The following is a 14,791-nucleotide window of genomic DNA, read 5'->3' as shown; positions in this document are numbered from 1 at the left end:
AAAAGGAGATCACTTTGGAAGCAGAAGAGTCAGAAATGGTCATACAGAAACCTTCAAACACCGAAGTATTACGGGGCAGAGCCTCAGTCACGTGTTTTCGCACTATCATCGAAGAGCAACAGCCAAGCGTAACACTTACAGGGTGTGATCTGCGTTACACCGGAGTTCCTTCTGGATAAGACGGAGTAAGAACTGTAAAAACAGTCACAGAATCTGTGTTAACATCTATACAGACAGACAAATAGACAGTGTTTCAGGGTAAGAGGAACGCTGTTATTTCAACAGTTCCTCATCCGAAACTACCCTGTAATGCTCAACTCAGTAAAAAAAAAAAAAAATCAACTTTTTAAAAGTGTAGACAATGGCAGGACAAGGGGGAATGGATTAAAGCTAAAGGAAGGAAGGTTTAGATTAGATATTAGGGGAAAGTTCTTTACAGAGAGAGTGGTGAGGTGCTGGAACAGGCTGCCCAGAGAGGTGGTGGATGCCCCGTCCCTGCAGGTGTTCAAGGCCAGGTTGGATGGGGCCCTGGGCAGCCTTGTGTAGATCCAGGCCTGGAGGTTGGTGGCCCTGCCTGAGGCAGGGGAGTTGGAGCTCTATGATCCTTGGGATCCCTTCCAACCCATGCCATTCTATGATTTACAGATGCTCAGCCAACGTTTGGAAGAGGAGTTTGCATGAAGAAAATAATTTCCTTTTTGAAATCTGAAAGATCAATTTCTTCATAAAGACCAGAATGGCTTTCTGATGTTACTTTATCAACATATGTGTACAGAAACCAGCAGAGGGAACCCAAGACTTCAGGAAAACCAGCAGACAGACATCCTGGAGCACACACCTATTTTAGGTGCTGTTCTGAGAAACAGCGCTGTGTGTGAAAAGCTTCTGAGCGAAGCCGGTGATGTTTACTTGTGCGCCCAGGATCAGGCCTTTCAAGCGCACTTTAGAAGGTGTACCAAGATAGTAGCCAAGGAAGCGATTTACAAATAGAATCTGCTGATTGCCACGTATTTTAAAGGCAGAATTAGAACCTCCAGGGTTCCTCACTGTTGCAGGCTTCCTTATCCTTAGAGTCTCACTGCTGAAAACCAAGTTTCTTCACTATTAGGAGTATGGGTGGGTTCAGAAGTTAAACCTAACGTTTCAAAGATACACGTGTGGCTCAGCATGACAGAACTCAGAACAAGAGTTACAAAACCCAGGATTTATTACGACAGCAGAGTCAACCCTCTCACAAAGCAGAGCTTTACAAGGGCATTCTAATAGATGCTGTAAACAAAAATGAGGCAGTTTCATTTGTTTTTAATAACTAACTATAAAAGAAAAGAGAGAAGAAAAGAGGAGCTTAGCTTTAAATCTACTTGGGACAGCAACAATTCTCTCCCAAACCTCATTCTGCAACATGGAATACCCAATACTGAAAGCAACAAAAATCTGGATTTAGAGAGTTGCTGTCGACTACCTGTGGGAACATGCTTCTACTATTAAGCTTACTTTATTTAATTAATTTTCAGAGATTTCACATCTTAAATATGGAAAAAAACCCTTTAAAATTTTGGGTTTAATTTAGGAAAGAAGCCTCAATCCTAACTCAAAGCAAGACTCTGCTTTTCTTGTGTCAGTAGGGAGGGCTCTAACAGACTCAGCACCAGCTCCTCTGCAGTGCAATCCCACGCAGACACAGGGCTTTGTTGGGTGCAGACAGTACAGAGGAAGGAGTATTTCTGAGGTGTTTCACAGTCACCCTGCCTTCTCAGGAGCACTTCTACCCAGGGCTTCAAAAGGAGAGAATAAGCAAGTGACACTTCAGGATCTCTCTCAGGCAGTCATGGCAGCATTCTGCTCTGCTGGAGAACAAAGCCAGTACAGACACCTGCCTGGGAAATCTGTAGCAGGCACAGACACATAACCTACAGGGTAACCTACAGGCAGCCGCAACAAGAATGACTTCAAAGGTACAGCAAGGCTTGCCTTGCCTCATCTCTGTCTTCTCTGGTCTTTAAAGGAAAAGTGGGGCAAACCAGAAGTAGAAAAAAAACCCAACCAACAAACCTTTTCAGATCTTCCTATGCATTACACAGGATTACACAAAAAAAAGATGGGAGTGCTGGAGCACCTCTCCTATGAGGACAGGCTGAGAGAGTTGGGGTTGTTCAGCCTGGAGAAGAGAAGGCTCTGAGGGGACCTTATAGCAGCCCTAAAGTGCCTGAAGGGGGGGCTACAAGAACGCTGTAGAAGTGCTCACAAGGGCATGTAGCAATAGGACAAGGGGTAATGGCTTTAAACTAGAAAAAGGTAGATTTAGGTTGGATATTAGGAAAAAATTCTTCAATATGAGGGTCACAGATGACCAGAATGGGTTGCCCAGAGAGGTAGTGGAAGCCCTATCCCTGGAGATACTCAAGGTCAGGCATGATGGGGCTCTGGGCCACCTGATCTGGTAAAGGTGTCTCTGCTTACTGCAGGGGGGTTGGACTAGATGACCTTTAAAGGTCCCTTCCAACCCAACACATTCTATGATCTCAAAGAGGAGAAGAAAAGGAAAACTGACATGCTTTGTACTGAGCCACTGTGTGTGTAGCACTCCTTTCCCCTAAACATCCACTCCTGGTTACTATTAAAAGTTAGGATGCCAATTTTGTGTCTAACCTAGTACAGTTTCAGGGCCCATATGGAAAATGTGATGTATTAATGTTCTAAAGCTTTATTATTGCAGTGATGATGGTGACACAGCAATGCAGCGAAACATTTGCTACTGCTTCGCTACGCAGGCTTTAAAAGAAAGCAGAAGTAGTTCTTCCACGAGTAGAATCTGAGGCATCTACACATGAAAGTTTACTCACAATTATGCTGGCTGTGATCTGCTCAGCCAGCAATTAACAGATGTGTATCTGCTGGGGAACTGAACTGCATCAGAACTTATCTGCGCTTTTGATTAAAATTAGATGAGAATTTCACAATGAGCAAATCTGCTCTTTAATTGAAAATTTCCCACACAATTGGAAAGTTTCTTCTCAAAAAGGGGCACTGAAATTGCAGAGGGAAAATTTGCATTTTAAGGTAGTGTAGCAGAAAAGCAATACCCAATAAATAGCATTTTTAGACTTACTAGCAAGGCACACGCGTCTGCCACCATGAGCATGTAGAACACGTTGTTCCAACCAGATGGGGAAATGAGACCTGCTAAGAGAGGCCCCAAAGCTGCACCTGAAATACAATATTGGTATCATCAAAATGATGCAACCTAAGATTTACCCTGCTGAAAGACAGGTATCCTGGATTAGAACATAAATTTCTCCACCTGGTTAACTCACTATTAGATTACGTATTAGAAGGTCCCAGAAACACCAACATCACTGTTGGTATTTACCAACAACAGCAGGCTGACAGGAAACCTAATATGGGAAGTTGGGAGGACTACAAAGTTTGAGAAATGCCTGTTTCTGGCTCAACAAAACCCTCAGCCAGTATCACAGTGAGTCCTGCTCAACTTCCCCTTCCCCATACCAGTGCGGAGGGCATGAAGAAAATACCCCTGACCTCAGAACCAGCTCACTGGCGCCTACTTTTGCTGTCTGCCCCAGACTCCCTCCCTCCCTCCAGCATGGGACCACTAGAGAGGTCAGAGGTTAAGTCTGCTCTACTCCCCATGTCCATAGTTGTACCAAGTCCTGGCAAAATGTGAACTGGGGAGAGCCTGGTTTCTCAAAGATCCTTTGCTTTAACCTACCACAGCTAAGACAGGCTACCTTACAGCTCTGGCTTACCTACAGATCCTGTTCCATCGATGATTGCTGTCACTGTGGACAAGGCTCTTGCATTCCCTTTCAGGCTTTTATGAGTACCCTGAAGTGACAAAAACTGCTTAGACCCATCCTGAGATGAACTCTGAAAAAGTCTTTACAATGCCTTCTCACTCACCCCCCTCCCCATTCAACGTACACAGTGAAGATGCCTTATATATCCTGGCTCAGAGACCCTTTTATTGCTACTAAAGAAGCATTCTCCTTTATTAAATCATGTTATTTAAACCACAGGAGCAAAGAAGCTTTCTGTCCTGCACATTGTGGATTCAAGCAACAAGGGTGCACTTCAGCTTTGCATTGTGCAGCAAGGCTGTTTCCACAGCCCTCTTTTCCCCTGCTACTACAGCAAAGCTCTGCAGAACAAAAGGGGGAAAAAAAAAAAAAAAAAAAGTTCCCTGCTATGACAGGAGCACTGGATCAGAATGGATATCAGATCAAAGAATTCTTGAGCTAAAAGAAGCTCTTCAGTCCCAACATTAGAAGCCAAGTCTTCAGAATAAAACAACTGATAAAGGGAAGGACTTAGCAGAAAGCAGAAAAAATGAATAATACTTCAGAGAACTGCTGTGACAGACAGGCCTTTATCTCCAGTACACCAAGCAGAAGCCAGTAAACAGCAATTTATATTTGCTGGTGTCAGATGTTTGATTGCTGACATCCTAGGAACTGGCTGGCAGTGGCAACCCTCTTCACAAGGGCCAGGTAGGGATCCTGATAGGTCAGGCCCCACTTGCTAGCTAGCAACCCCTTCAGCAAGGCTACTGATAAAATGGGCAATGCACGGTGCCTGCCTTGTCTTGCCAAGACCTCCAGGCCAAGGACAGGGCTCTAGAATACTTCTGGAGATCTCTGTCTTGCTCCTTTCCCTATATTTAGCATATTTATTGCCTCTTGCTCAGGGCCTGAAGGAATGAGGACCTTTGAAAGCAACCTTCCAAAACCCAGCTAACAAAAGGCACCAGAGTCAGTCTTTAAACATGACATTTGTGACGGCCTGACCTGTTTGTTGGACGTGCTGGCAACCAGTGTAACTGCACAAGAAGGGGCAGAGGGCAGCATGGACACAAGTGCTGTGTATAGCTTTCCCCACTGATGGGAATTAAGTCTCCAGCTCATCTCTGACGTAGACACAGCTCCTTCCCATTTAGAGATGCAAAGTATAAAAGGGGAGAAGGCACCTGTACCGAGACTTGACCTTGTATGCATCCTTCACGTCCACTTTGGGCTGCCATCCACAACCTTTGGGCTGTCTCCTAAGCGGGCAAGAGTAACGTAGAAGCCTCTCACAAGCACGACACTCACTTGGATTGACACACTAACTCAGTGGCTGAGATCAGCACTGCCTATCCAGCCCCCTATTCCTCTGCAGGCCCTTCACTGCCTACCCTGCAGAAGACAAAGGGCTGTCTCTGGAGGCCAAAGCTCCTAACACTGGAAGCAGAGAGGAAGCCAAACTCACCAAGTCAGCAGAAACAGCAGTGGTGATCAGCGCGTAAGGGCCATTCACCAGGGCACCACTGATAAGCAGCATCACTGTTGTAAGTCAGACATAAATGGAAAACGTGAGTTGCTTGAAAGACAGTCAACTGCAACAGGAGTCATCACAGCCTATGGCTCTCAAATGGTTTAATTCTTCCTGTGCTCCCTGGCCCCATTACAGAATTGGGAAAGGGGGAAACATTCCTACCTGCTTTTAATGCTTACTTCATGATGTGGATTCACAAATATGACAGGAGAAGGGCCTGAGTCAAAAGGCACTTCCCAGGGCCCTTACTGATCCTGCTCGGTCAGAGAAAGGGGAAATCTGACCAAACCCATCCTAGAAGTGGGGGATTCTCACAGGATCCACACACAAGCCCCCATCTCTGCTCACAAAGCGCCAAGCACCATAGGGTCCTACAACTTAATGAGGCCCTCAGGTAGAGAGACACCACTGTCAGCACTTGTGGTCCAACTGCTGTTTTGAGGTAACAGATGGGAAGCCACAAGTGAATTCAGTCTATAGAGTAATGATAATGCTGCTGTTAAAAGTACTAAAAGTAGGCTTTAAACACCTCTGACATTTGGCACAGGGAATATAATGAAGCCTGTGCTGACTCAACAAGGTTTACAAAGATGACCAATGATACTAACTAAATCACTCTTCTCATGCCATCCTTTACCTATTTTCTAGCCCCTCCTTCCTAACCTTGTGGAAAGCCTGCAAGCCAAAGTTTAGGGGATTTGTTTCCATACTTCCGCCTCCGAGGGAAAATATAAAATTAAAACCTAGTAAATACAAAAAACAAACAAACAAAAAACCCCTGGAGAGTGCAAAGGATCATAAATTAGAAGTTCACAGAAAGCCAGTCAGAAAATAATGCTCACCTACAGTAGCCTCAAGGCCCATTTTACTGATTGCGGAGAACATGTACAACTGTAAAGGTGAAAAATGGAACATGTTGAATACCAACATATGGACCCATCCTAGGCTGCCCGTTTTCCCCATGTTAACTACGAAATACCTGAGCTGGTATAACGTGAAAGTTACTTCCAGGCTTTTCTAACCCTTTTAGACTACAGCAGAATGACTAATTAGAGAGAGGAGGGGGGTAAGAGATATGGTTGTAAGCCCCAGAACGTCCTTTCAGAAGGGTGGCCTGTGTTATGAGACCACCCAATTTTAAACTCTCAAATTTCCAGCTGTGACACAGCACAGAAATGTTAGCCCTTGAGCAGCTAAAACTCTGCTAAGAACCGAACATCAACTTTTACAGGAGAGTGATAAACTTGCCACATAATCCCATAGCAATCAACACATCAGACCTGGTTGCTAACTTCGTAAGGGCTGCCCTGATGTCTACACTTGCTCACAGGCTCAACTTTTCATGCCAGGTTTAACCCGTCCTGGACTCTCTTACAGCCAAGTTAGAAGAAGGTGTCCACAGAACTTCCTAAGGAATGCTGTCAAAGTGTCAGCCAGAGAGGTAAGAGAGGGGCACATTCTTACCGTGGGTGCTGCAAGCAGTAACATCATTCCACAGGTTGATGCCCTCTTCTCCAGCCTGTCTGAAATCAGGCCTGCCAAGATTCCACCTGAAAGAAGGGAGGAAGACACTCTGTGTATGTTTTACCCAAGAGACACCAGTTATACTTAACGAAACCCAGCAGAGATTAAAAAAACAGGGCAGGGCTTTCAATGTGCAGCTACACACAGCAGTACGGAGCGTGAGGCCAGCAATGTAATTCATGCTTAGAAATCCCCTTACTAACCCAGCTGGTCTTGACTCAGAAGATATCAGAAGCAGACAGATCTTCTTCCTCATTGTTTATTCCAACCAAGCATCCAAGATGACAGGGTGGGGGGAGGGGGGGGGGGGGGGGGCAGAAAAGATGGAAGAAATCTTTACAAATCACTGCTCTGCTGCTATTGAATGCAAAAAGTCTTTTCACCAAGTGCCACATAGTCTCACTGCTGGCATTCTGGAATCCAGCTGTGCCCAGCTACTCACTGGTCTCCCAACTCCTCACATGCAACAGTAGACATGGCTCTTGGTGCTCTGTCCACACCACACTGCAAACAGGGAAAGTGAGCTATGCTAGATCTTGGGGCAAATGAAGTAGGTGGTATTCTTCTCTCCAGGTAGTCACTCCAGGGTCTAATTTTCCCCAGTTCTTGTGTTTGCAAATGACTACAAAGACTGTACACTGATTGGAGTGTGTGGCAGGATGGGGCTGGAAAGCCTGAGGGAAGGAGCTGACAAATTGATATAAAGGAAACTTGGTACAGGGAGAGGGAAAGGAAAGAAATTGTCTGGATTCAAGAGATTCCTAAATATTGCTGGGCCTGGCTCTCCCTTCCCAGTGCTCACATCTCATTTGAATTTAAATGTAAATGCCAAAGGTCCAAGCAGCACTGGTGCAGTTAAGCCAGTGCTCACATCAGAGTAAGATGATGCAGAAAAGAGTCACACACATCTCTGAGGAACTACTGACTCTGGATTCTAGCTACCTGGGATGAAATAAGCAGTGAGAAACAGCAGAAGTCACACCCTACACAAGGCTAGAACAGGAACTGCAACACACCCTGACACCTGCATCTTGAACTACCAGGGTCTACAAAGCTCTTGATCCTGCAAAGCTTCTCCATCATGACCATTGTTTTCCAGTAGACTGATCCAGGGCTTATTTCCATAAGAGAACTGGGGGAGATGGAGAGGGGATGGGTACCGGGGGGGTGTATATGGGGGTGTCAAATGAGCCAGTCATCAAGATGATGATGCTTATTTTATTGTGAGGTTTGCACTGGCTTAAAAAATTAAGTATTCAATGGTCACCCCACAAATGACAAAGGAATAGTTTTGATCTTATTGTTACAATTTTACCAAAACCAGTTACATAAGGCATCAAGAAAAAAACCAACCAAACACAAACCACCAAAGCACTTGTGGCCATTCAACCCTGTGCCCACAAAAAATACCCAACTGTACAAGCTGGTACAGTTCTGTTATGTTAAAGCAACAAAAGGAAGATACTTTGACAGGTGATGTGATCAAGACTCATGGGCCAGAGCTGGCTGTGCTAAAAGATTCGATTATATTACAATCTGTACTGGACAACATCACTGGCTCCGAGTTGTTCAATTTAAAGATATTTCCCTAGGTTTTCAACAACCAACCCAGCTCTCAACTGAGTCCCTTTACTGCCATTTTTCTCCACCAGATATAAGGTGCAAGGATTAATAATAAAATCACGCTGTGCAAGCCACAGCTTTTCCTAAACTGGTCTGATTAAGGATTCAATATTAATGTATAAAACTTACCAAAAATACCACCCACATCAAACAGTGTAGAAAGGTCCCCGGCTCTTTTGGCATCGAGATGCTCTAGTGACAGAAGAAAAACACTTGTCTCATTTTCTGACTACAGAACGTAGGAATCTCAGCACAGTTCAGTTACGCCAGGGTAAAGGCACCTTACAGCAGCATCATTTGTTCACAGCAAGAAGCTACCATAAACTGTCACTGTGTATGACAAGTAAGACTCTATTGAAACTGGGTATGCAGGGATACAGCCTTTTGAATGCCATTGCAGTCTCCCAATTTTACCACTTTAACTACAGATACAGTCCAAGCAACAGAGCTGCTGACTGTTGAAGTCTGGACTAGAAACATTCCCATTTGTGACAGTCCCAGATTCATAAACAGTTAGCGAACGCTCACGAGGCTCTTTGCTCTGAGAGCATGATTAGTGTCTGTTGAGAGGCTCACTTACAGAGCCCCATCCTGGAGGCCTCCACCACACAACCAGTAATAGAATGGTTGTGTCTGGTGACCCTGCCTGACACCACACACACTGTGCAGTTCCTGGGGGCTGTGAAGGGCGCGCGACTTCCTTAACTCCATGGTTTGCACACACTTACACTTAGTCTCGTGTAGTTACTGATACCCCACAGGGCATGATTTCCAAAAGTACGTAAGGAAGTTGGGCAACCCAGTCCTATTATGTTGTCTAATTGTGAAGTTTCAAAAGCAGCTGAATTTCTAAACCCCTCTGGTATTTTTTAGAAGTCTCTGGAAGATCAGTATGTGCTAAAACAGCAGGGTTAGTGGCACTACCACAACCTCCCCACTGCCTGCCACAGCACAGATGGCAGTGCTGTAACCTCTGCTTTCAAGGTACTGAGTCCTGCAGAAGTCCACACATGACAGCCTGTAGCTACAGGCTCTGCAGCTCTGTGTTTTGGAAGGGTGTTCAGCCTCATCTGCTGCCTGTTATTGCCATACTCGCCCAGCACAACCTTTTTGTTAGCTGAGGGTTTAAAGAGTCACATCATGGCTCACAAGATCCACGATCACAAATTCCTCTGGCTAGTTGGAACTCCTTCCTCTGCACTTCACAGCACAAACCAAAAAGTAGCACTGAAGGTCATCTAGATTTTTTTTGATTACCTTTTAACAAGGCACTTCAATCACATTAAAACATCGTTAGAAAGCAAACCTTTTTGATTGGTTTGCAAGAACCCAAGACACAGTGTTGATGCTTTGATGCTTGGAACTGTTGCAGCTAAGCCAGGCTTTTTTTTTCCTGTTTCTTTTGAAAATGCCCCTCTCATCATTCTGAATTCATAAAACTGAGAAATATGTTAGCTGGCGACTTACAACTCTCCTGCTACTGTAGCAAAGACAGTTTATTTCAGAAGCAGTAATGTTTATTTTTGTGTTTATTTCAAGCTATTATTTCCAGACACTTTGTAGTCATAATTCTGCATCCCCTCAGGGTGATACTTACCTACATTTGTGATATAGAGGGGAAGCCAGAAGAGGAAAGTGTAGCTCACCAGCTTTGCAAACAGGAGACAAAGGGAGAACTCTATGACTCCCTAAGAGAATAAAGAAAATAGGAAGTTAGTAACTTGATAGAGGCTGCTATTTACTTTCTAAGATCATTATGAAAATGGTTTCTAAGAAGCATTTAGACTTCTCTTTTTCTCTCAAGATATCCCAAGAAGCATTTTTCCCATGAAAGCACACAGCTTACAATCAGAGCAGATGGTGGTATTTTACTTGCATGTCTTCTCATCTCTTAGCTGTACTGAATCGACCAAAGAGAGGATGCTAAAATGAACAGGAAGGATTTGATGTTCTTTGGGAGCACACAGGTCATATGCCTATTTAAAATACTAATCTGTCCCATCCTCTTTCCTGCTGGATAGATGGAAAGTATGCTTATTGCACAGAGCTGCAACCAAATGGCCAAATTAACCTATCTTCATTCCTCCCACCATCTGATATGTTTTTGTTTGAAACTGGATTTCTTGAACTCCCCAGTAAGGAGTACTGCAGTGCTCAGCATGGACAACACCCATACACAGCGCTCTCTGCTTCACATACATACAGCTGTGACCCTTCCAGACAACAGGCAGGAAAAATACCAGTGTTAGAGATTCCAGGTGCCACCAGCAGCAATCTTTCTAACCTTTCTTCCCTTCCCCTTTGCTGCAGAAAAAACACTTGAGACAGAGGACAGACTGGACAGGATGAGAAGGTGCAGGAATACAGTGATTTGATGCTGGAGATTTCCTTCCCTACCTTTGTACCTGCCCCAAATCAATTTGTATATAATGCCACTTGTGCAACCTACTGAAGCTGACAGGGCTTTAAGCTGAGAGGACAATCAAGGATCATATTCCCTGATCTAAAGGAAACTTCCTTTTCCTTTCACCAGCAGTCCAATTGTTTGCAGTACCTGAAACTTCTCAACACAAACCATACAAGAGATTTTTTAAATTAAAGCTTTTAAAAACAATGCTAGGGGATGTAAAAGGGAAACCACAGAAAGAAGCTCTAACACAGAGAAGCATTTATAGACCCAACTTGCTATTTCATCCTTAATACTCATGTGTCATTAACTACAACCTGTAGACTTTTACATTATAGGCTGCTCTAGTATCCATTATAACGAGGTTAAAAAAAGAGAGAGAGAGAGAGAGAAAAAAAGCCTTTATATCTGTACTGGAGACTAGATGCTTATATCTTTTAAGATGTAACCAATGAGCTCTCTGCACACTGGGGAAGAGAGTACTTTTGTATCAATTCTCACTCCTCCTCTGAGAGGGGTACACCTTGTCTTGTGTACCAGAATCTGCTTTAGCCTACATACACCAGAGCTGCCAGTCAAAGCTTGAGATGAGAAGTTAACATTATCCACCACTCCATAGAGAATTTTGTGGGAAATGAATTCTGAAGCAAAACTTAACTCTTAGAGGAACAGGGAGGAATAGCACATGTACTCACAGGTATTCTCAAGGCCCCAAGGAAGCTGATGGCTGATGTCCCATGTCTACCTTCCCCAGTCACCACACTGCTGGAGTTCAGGGTCACACTGCAATTTTCACTCTCAATAAGCAAATGCTGCATCTCTGGATCCTGCAGTTTTCCCCAGCAACAGTGTATGAAAAACAAAGGAACACTGCATCACAACACATATCACAATCAAATAAATCCAAATTTGGGGGTTTTTTTTGGTTTTTTTTAATTAAAAATACCTATTATCACAGAAAGTTACAGCTCTAAAAATCTCTTGATTTGGACATACAGGGTATGTATTTAAAGAGTGTATACAGAGTATCAAGTGAAACAAGCCTGGTTGTTTATGTCAGAGTGCATACACCCCATTATGGAATAAAATCTCTGTTCTATGATGGAACAATTTCAAGTTGCAAAACACATAGCAGAGAACGTTTTAACAGAATGTAACAATTTCCAGTCTTCCCTTACCCCACTCCATAAACATGGTCTAAATAACAATCAACTGAGTACTACAACGCATTTCTGTAAAACAGCACGTATTATCATCCTTCTCTAGAAATATTAAGCCTGTTTTTCAGACTCTCTAGCATCTCAGTCACCCATTTAAATACAGACCACCTCTGCAATTGAATTATGGATACTGAGTGCTTTATGTTAAGCAACTGCTTATGTTTTCACTACTGTTTCATTTCAGCAGTGCAATCCACAAATTGTAAAGCCTGGAGCTTATCAATATTACTTACAATGTGAATTCTGAGTTCTTTCCTAGAACTGGGAAATCAATATTGGCGTAATGGATTTTACTCTAACATTGGCTGCTAAGAATAGCTGTGGAGCAAGTTATCACTTAACACCACCAAGCCATCCCAGTCTAACCACGAGGCTACCTTGTTATTTTTATCCATCCACCACACTGAAGTGGACTCTCCCAGAACTGGAAATTTACATCTTACAGCTATATATAGAAAATAAGTTTTGAGTATAAATAGTCCTCAGTATTTCTTTCCCAACTCAGAGAGAAGGATGGGATGCAGCTATTCTCACTTTCACCTGCTTGCCGAGATGCTTATCTAGCTGTGCACTATTACTACCTATGGATGTATTCTACACACTGTGTTCTTTCTCCCAATGCTTGCATGTTTGGATAGAGCCTCAGTAAAGAATTAATCCTCAAATATATATTTGACTGTAGGTTAGTAAGGACATAATGGAAGGCCATTCTATTTCCAATAATTATTACAGATGAAAGCTTTCTGATTAGTATTTGGTAAGGCGATGGAAGAAGAAAGAAACACAGATAATCAAGTGCCGGATAAATTCATTACTGCTATTTTACACTCAACCACTCTAAATAAATTCTGTTTTTAAAGAACTTGATTTAGGAGAAGACATTAGAGAACCATCTGGGCACCAGAGTCTAGACACTTAGCATAATTTTAGAAGCTACCAAGCAACATCAAAAATGTTTGTGCAGGGCAGGATGCAGGATTTACAGAAGACCCTGCACCCTGATGAAGCATTAACTATAAGGCAGGAAACGCATCTAGGGACCTCTGATGTGGCCCTGAAACCCTATGTTGTGGCACACGAGTCACATCACTATCAACGTAACTATCTTCTTAACTATCCAAGCAGCTTCAAAAAAACTTAGGATATTTTAACAGCACCAATTCAAACCATCAGCTATGAGCTGATGAGGAGAGGGGGAAAAGGAGAGGGAAAAAGCAGTGAAGTTGGGTTCAACAGAAGACAGTTGTAGACAGTGTCTTAAGCAAGTATCTCTTGCACGATTTGCACAGCAAATTTAACCAGGACGCCTGAGGCAACGCTGCCCGTTTCCCAGACAGGCAGCTCTAAGCCTATTTAAGAAGCATGGGTTAAATACTGAAGTGGAAGTGACCAAATTCCAAATGACTTATTTAGCAACTCATGCTGGAAACTTTTATTGACAATATGGGATTTTTATGCTGCACGTAGCCAAATGATAAATAAAACCAGCAGCTTGTGCTTGGCAGAGATAACATTGTTCAGCCTTGCCAGCTTGTCACGGAGTGTGATTAGGCATATGGCCTACTCTTGATCTCTGGGGAAGGATTCATTATCCCTCAATTTTGTGTAATTTTCAAAAGGCCAACCTGACATAAGCAGTAATGAACACACAGAGGTATTCAGGTCATGCAGCCAAAACCACGTTCTGCTTTCAATCGCTGCGTATCCTGAATATTTGCTTTCTTTTTACAGTAATTGAAGAGGTAATGAAAAAAATCAGCAAAAGCTGCCATTCCAGTGTGCTTGGAGGAGACCAGCCCCTAAATGCAAAACATCTGTTGTTTGCACAGGCCCTGTATCGCTGGCTGCGATCACCAGCTCAGTGTTGACTGCACCACCACCACTGTAGAAAGGAAAGATGTCCAACTCCACTTTGACAGGAAAAAGACTAGCTTCTGTCACTGGCAGAAAAGCAGGGGGTGGTGGCCCCGACAGGACTGCCAGCAAGCACCTTCATGCCTTGTTGTCCATGTTGTGTCTCTGTCCTGCTCACAATACTGGCTGCATCACTAGTCAGTGTGAGAGGGGTGCACCTGCTATGCAGACCGTGCTCAGGATGACAGCAGAGGTACCAGCAGAGTCAGAAGAGCAAGTTTTCTCTACTAATTCGCTGACTGTGTTTTAGCTCTGGCTTCATGACTTGTCTAAAGACACCTGCTGATGTTCTTACATCACCTCCCCTTCTCTTCCAGCTGGTCATGAAATAATATTGCCGAAGTTTTTGGGCCAGAGACTGTTCTTGGGCAACTCAAAACGAACACGAATAAACTCCGTACAGAAGCGGTTTAAGCTGGACTGATCAAAATTATGAGTAGAGCATTTCCTCAGCAAGAACATTTCAAAACCTTTTTAATCAACACTGATTGTTATACCCTGTGAATGCTGATAATTATTCAAGGGGCAAAGGACGGAAAGAACAGGAAGTTTCTATTTTCCTGTAGACGTCTGAAAGAAGTTTTTTTAAAGAAGTTATCCTCTCCGGATACGATGTGCCAGAGTAATGAATACAGCATCTCAAGTGGAAATTTTCAGTTAATGACCATCACAAGACAAAATGTCTTTTTGTTCAGTGGGCAAATGCAGAATTTAGTTTCTACCAAGAATTGCCACCACTCAGAGTTACAAGTTTTAAGCACCATTTCTGTGA

The 14,791-nt window shown here is 43.5% G+C and overlaps 1 protein-coding gene across 1 annotated transcript in view; it reads right to left on the bottom strand.

Moving 5' to 3' along the window:
* The window catches only part of SLC37A1 (solute carrier family 37 member 1), a gene marked incomplete at both ends in the record, with an annotated part of 41,532 nt that overhangs the window by 10,760 nt on the left and 15,981 nt on the right, over nucleotides 1-14,791 (bottom strand). The window contains 9 exons of the mRNA XM_084279395.1: nucleotides 140-192; nucleotides 3,110-3,207; nucleotides 3,768-3,846; nucleotides 5,266-5,339; nucleotides 6,174-6,222; nucleotides 6,796-6,881; nucleotides 8,608-8,670; nucleotides 10,076-10,166; nucleotides 11,581-11,712. Of these exons, the coding sequence (XP_084135521.1) occupies nucleotides 140-192; nucleotides 3,110-3,207; nucleotides 3,768-3,846; nucleotides 5,266-5,339; nucleotides 6,174-6,222; nucleotides 6,796-6,881; nucleotides 8,608-8,670; nucleotides 10,076-10,166; nucleotides 11,581-11,712 (725 nt within the window). The remainder of the gene's footprint in view (nucleotides 1-139; nucleotides 193-3,109; nucleotides 3,208-3,767; nucleotides 3,847-5,265; nucleotides 5,340-6,173; nucleotides 6,223-6,795; nucleotides 6,882-8,607; nucleotides 8,671-10,075; nucleotides 10,167-11,580; nucleotides 11,713-14,791) is intronic.

The sequence above is a fragment of the Gallinula chloropus genome, assembly GCF_964237585.1.
Source record: "Gallinula chloropus genome assembly, chromosome: 1".
NCBI classification, from domain to species: domain Eukaryota; kingdom Metazoa; phylum Chordata; class Aves; order Gruiformes; family Rallidae; genus Gallinula; species Gallinula chloropus.
This window is presented reverse-complemented; position numbering and strand designations above follow the sequence as displayed.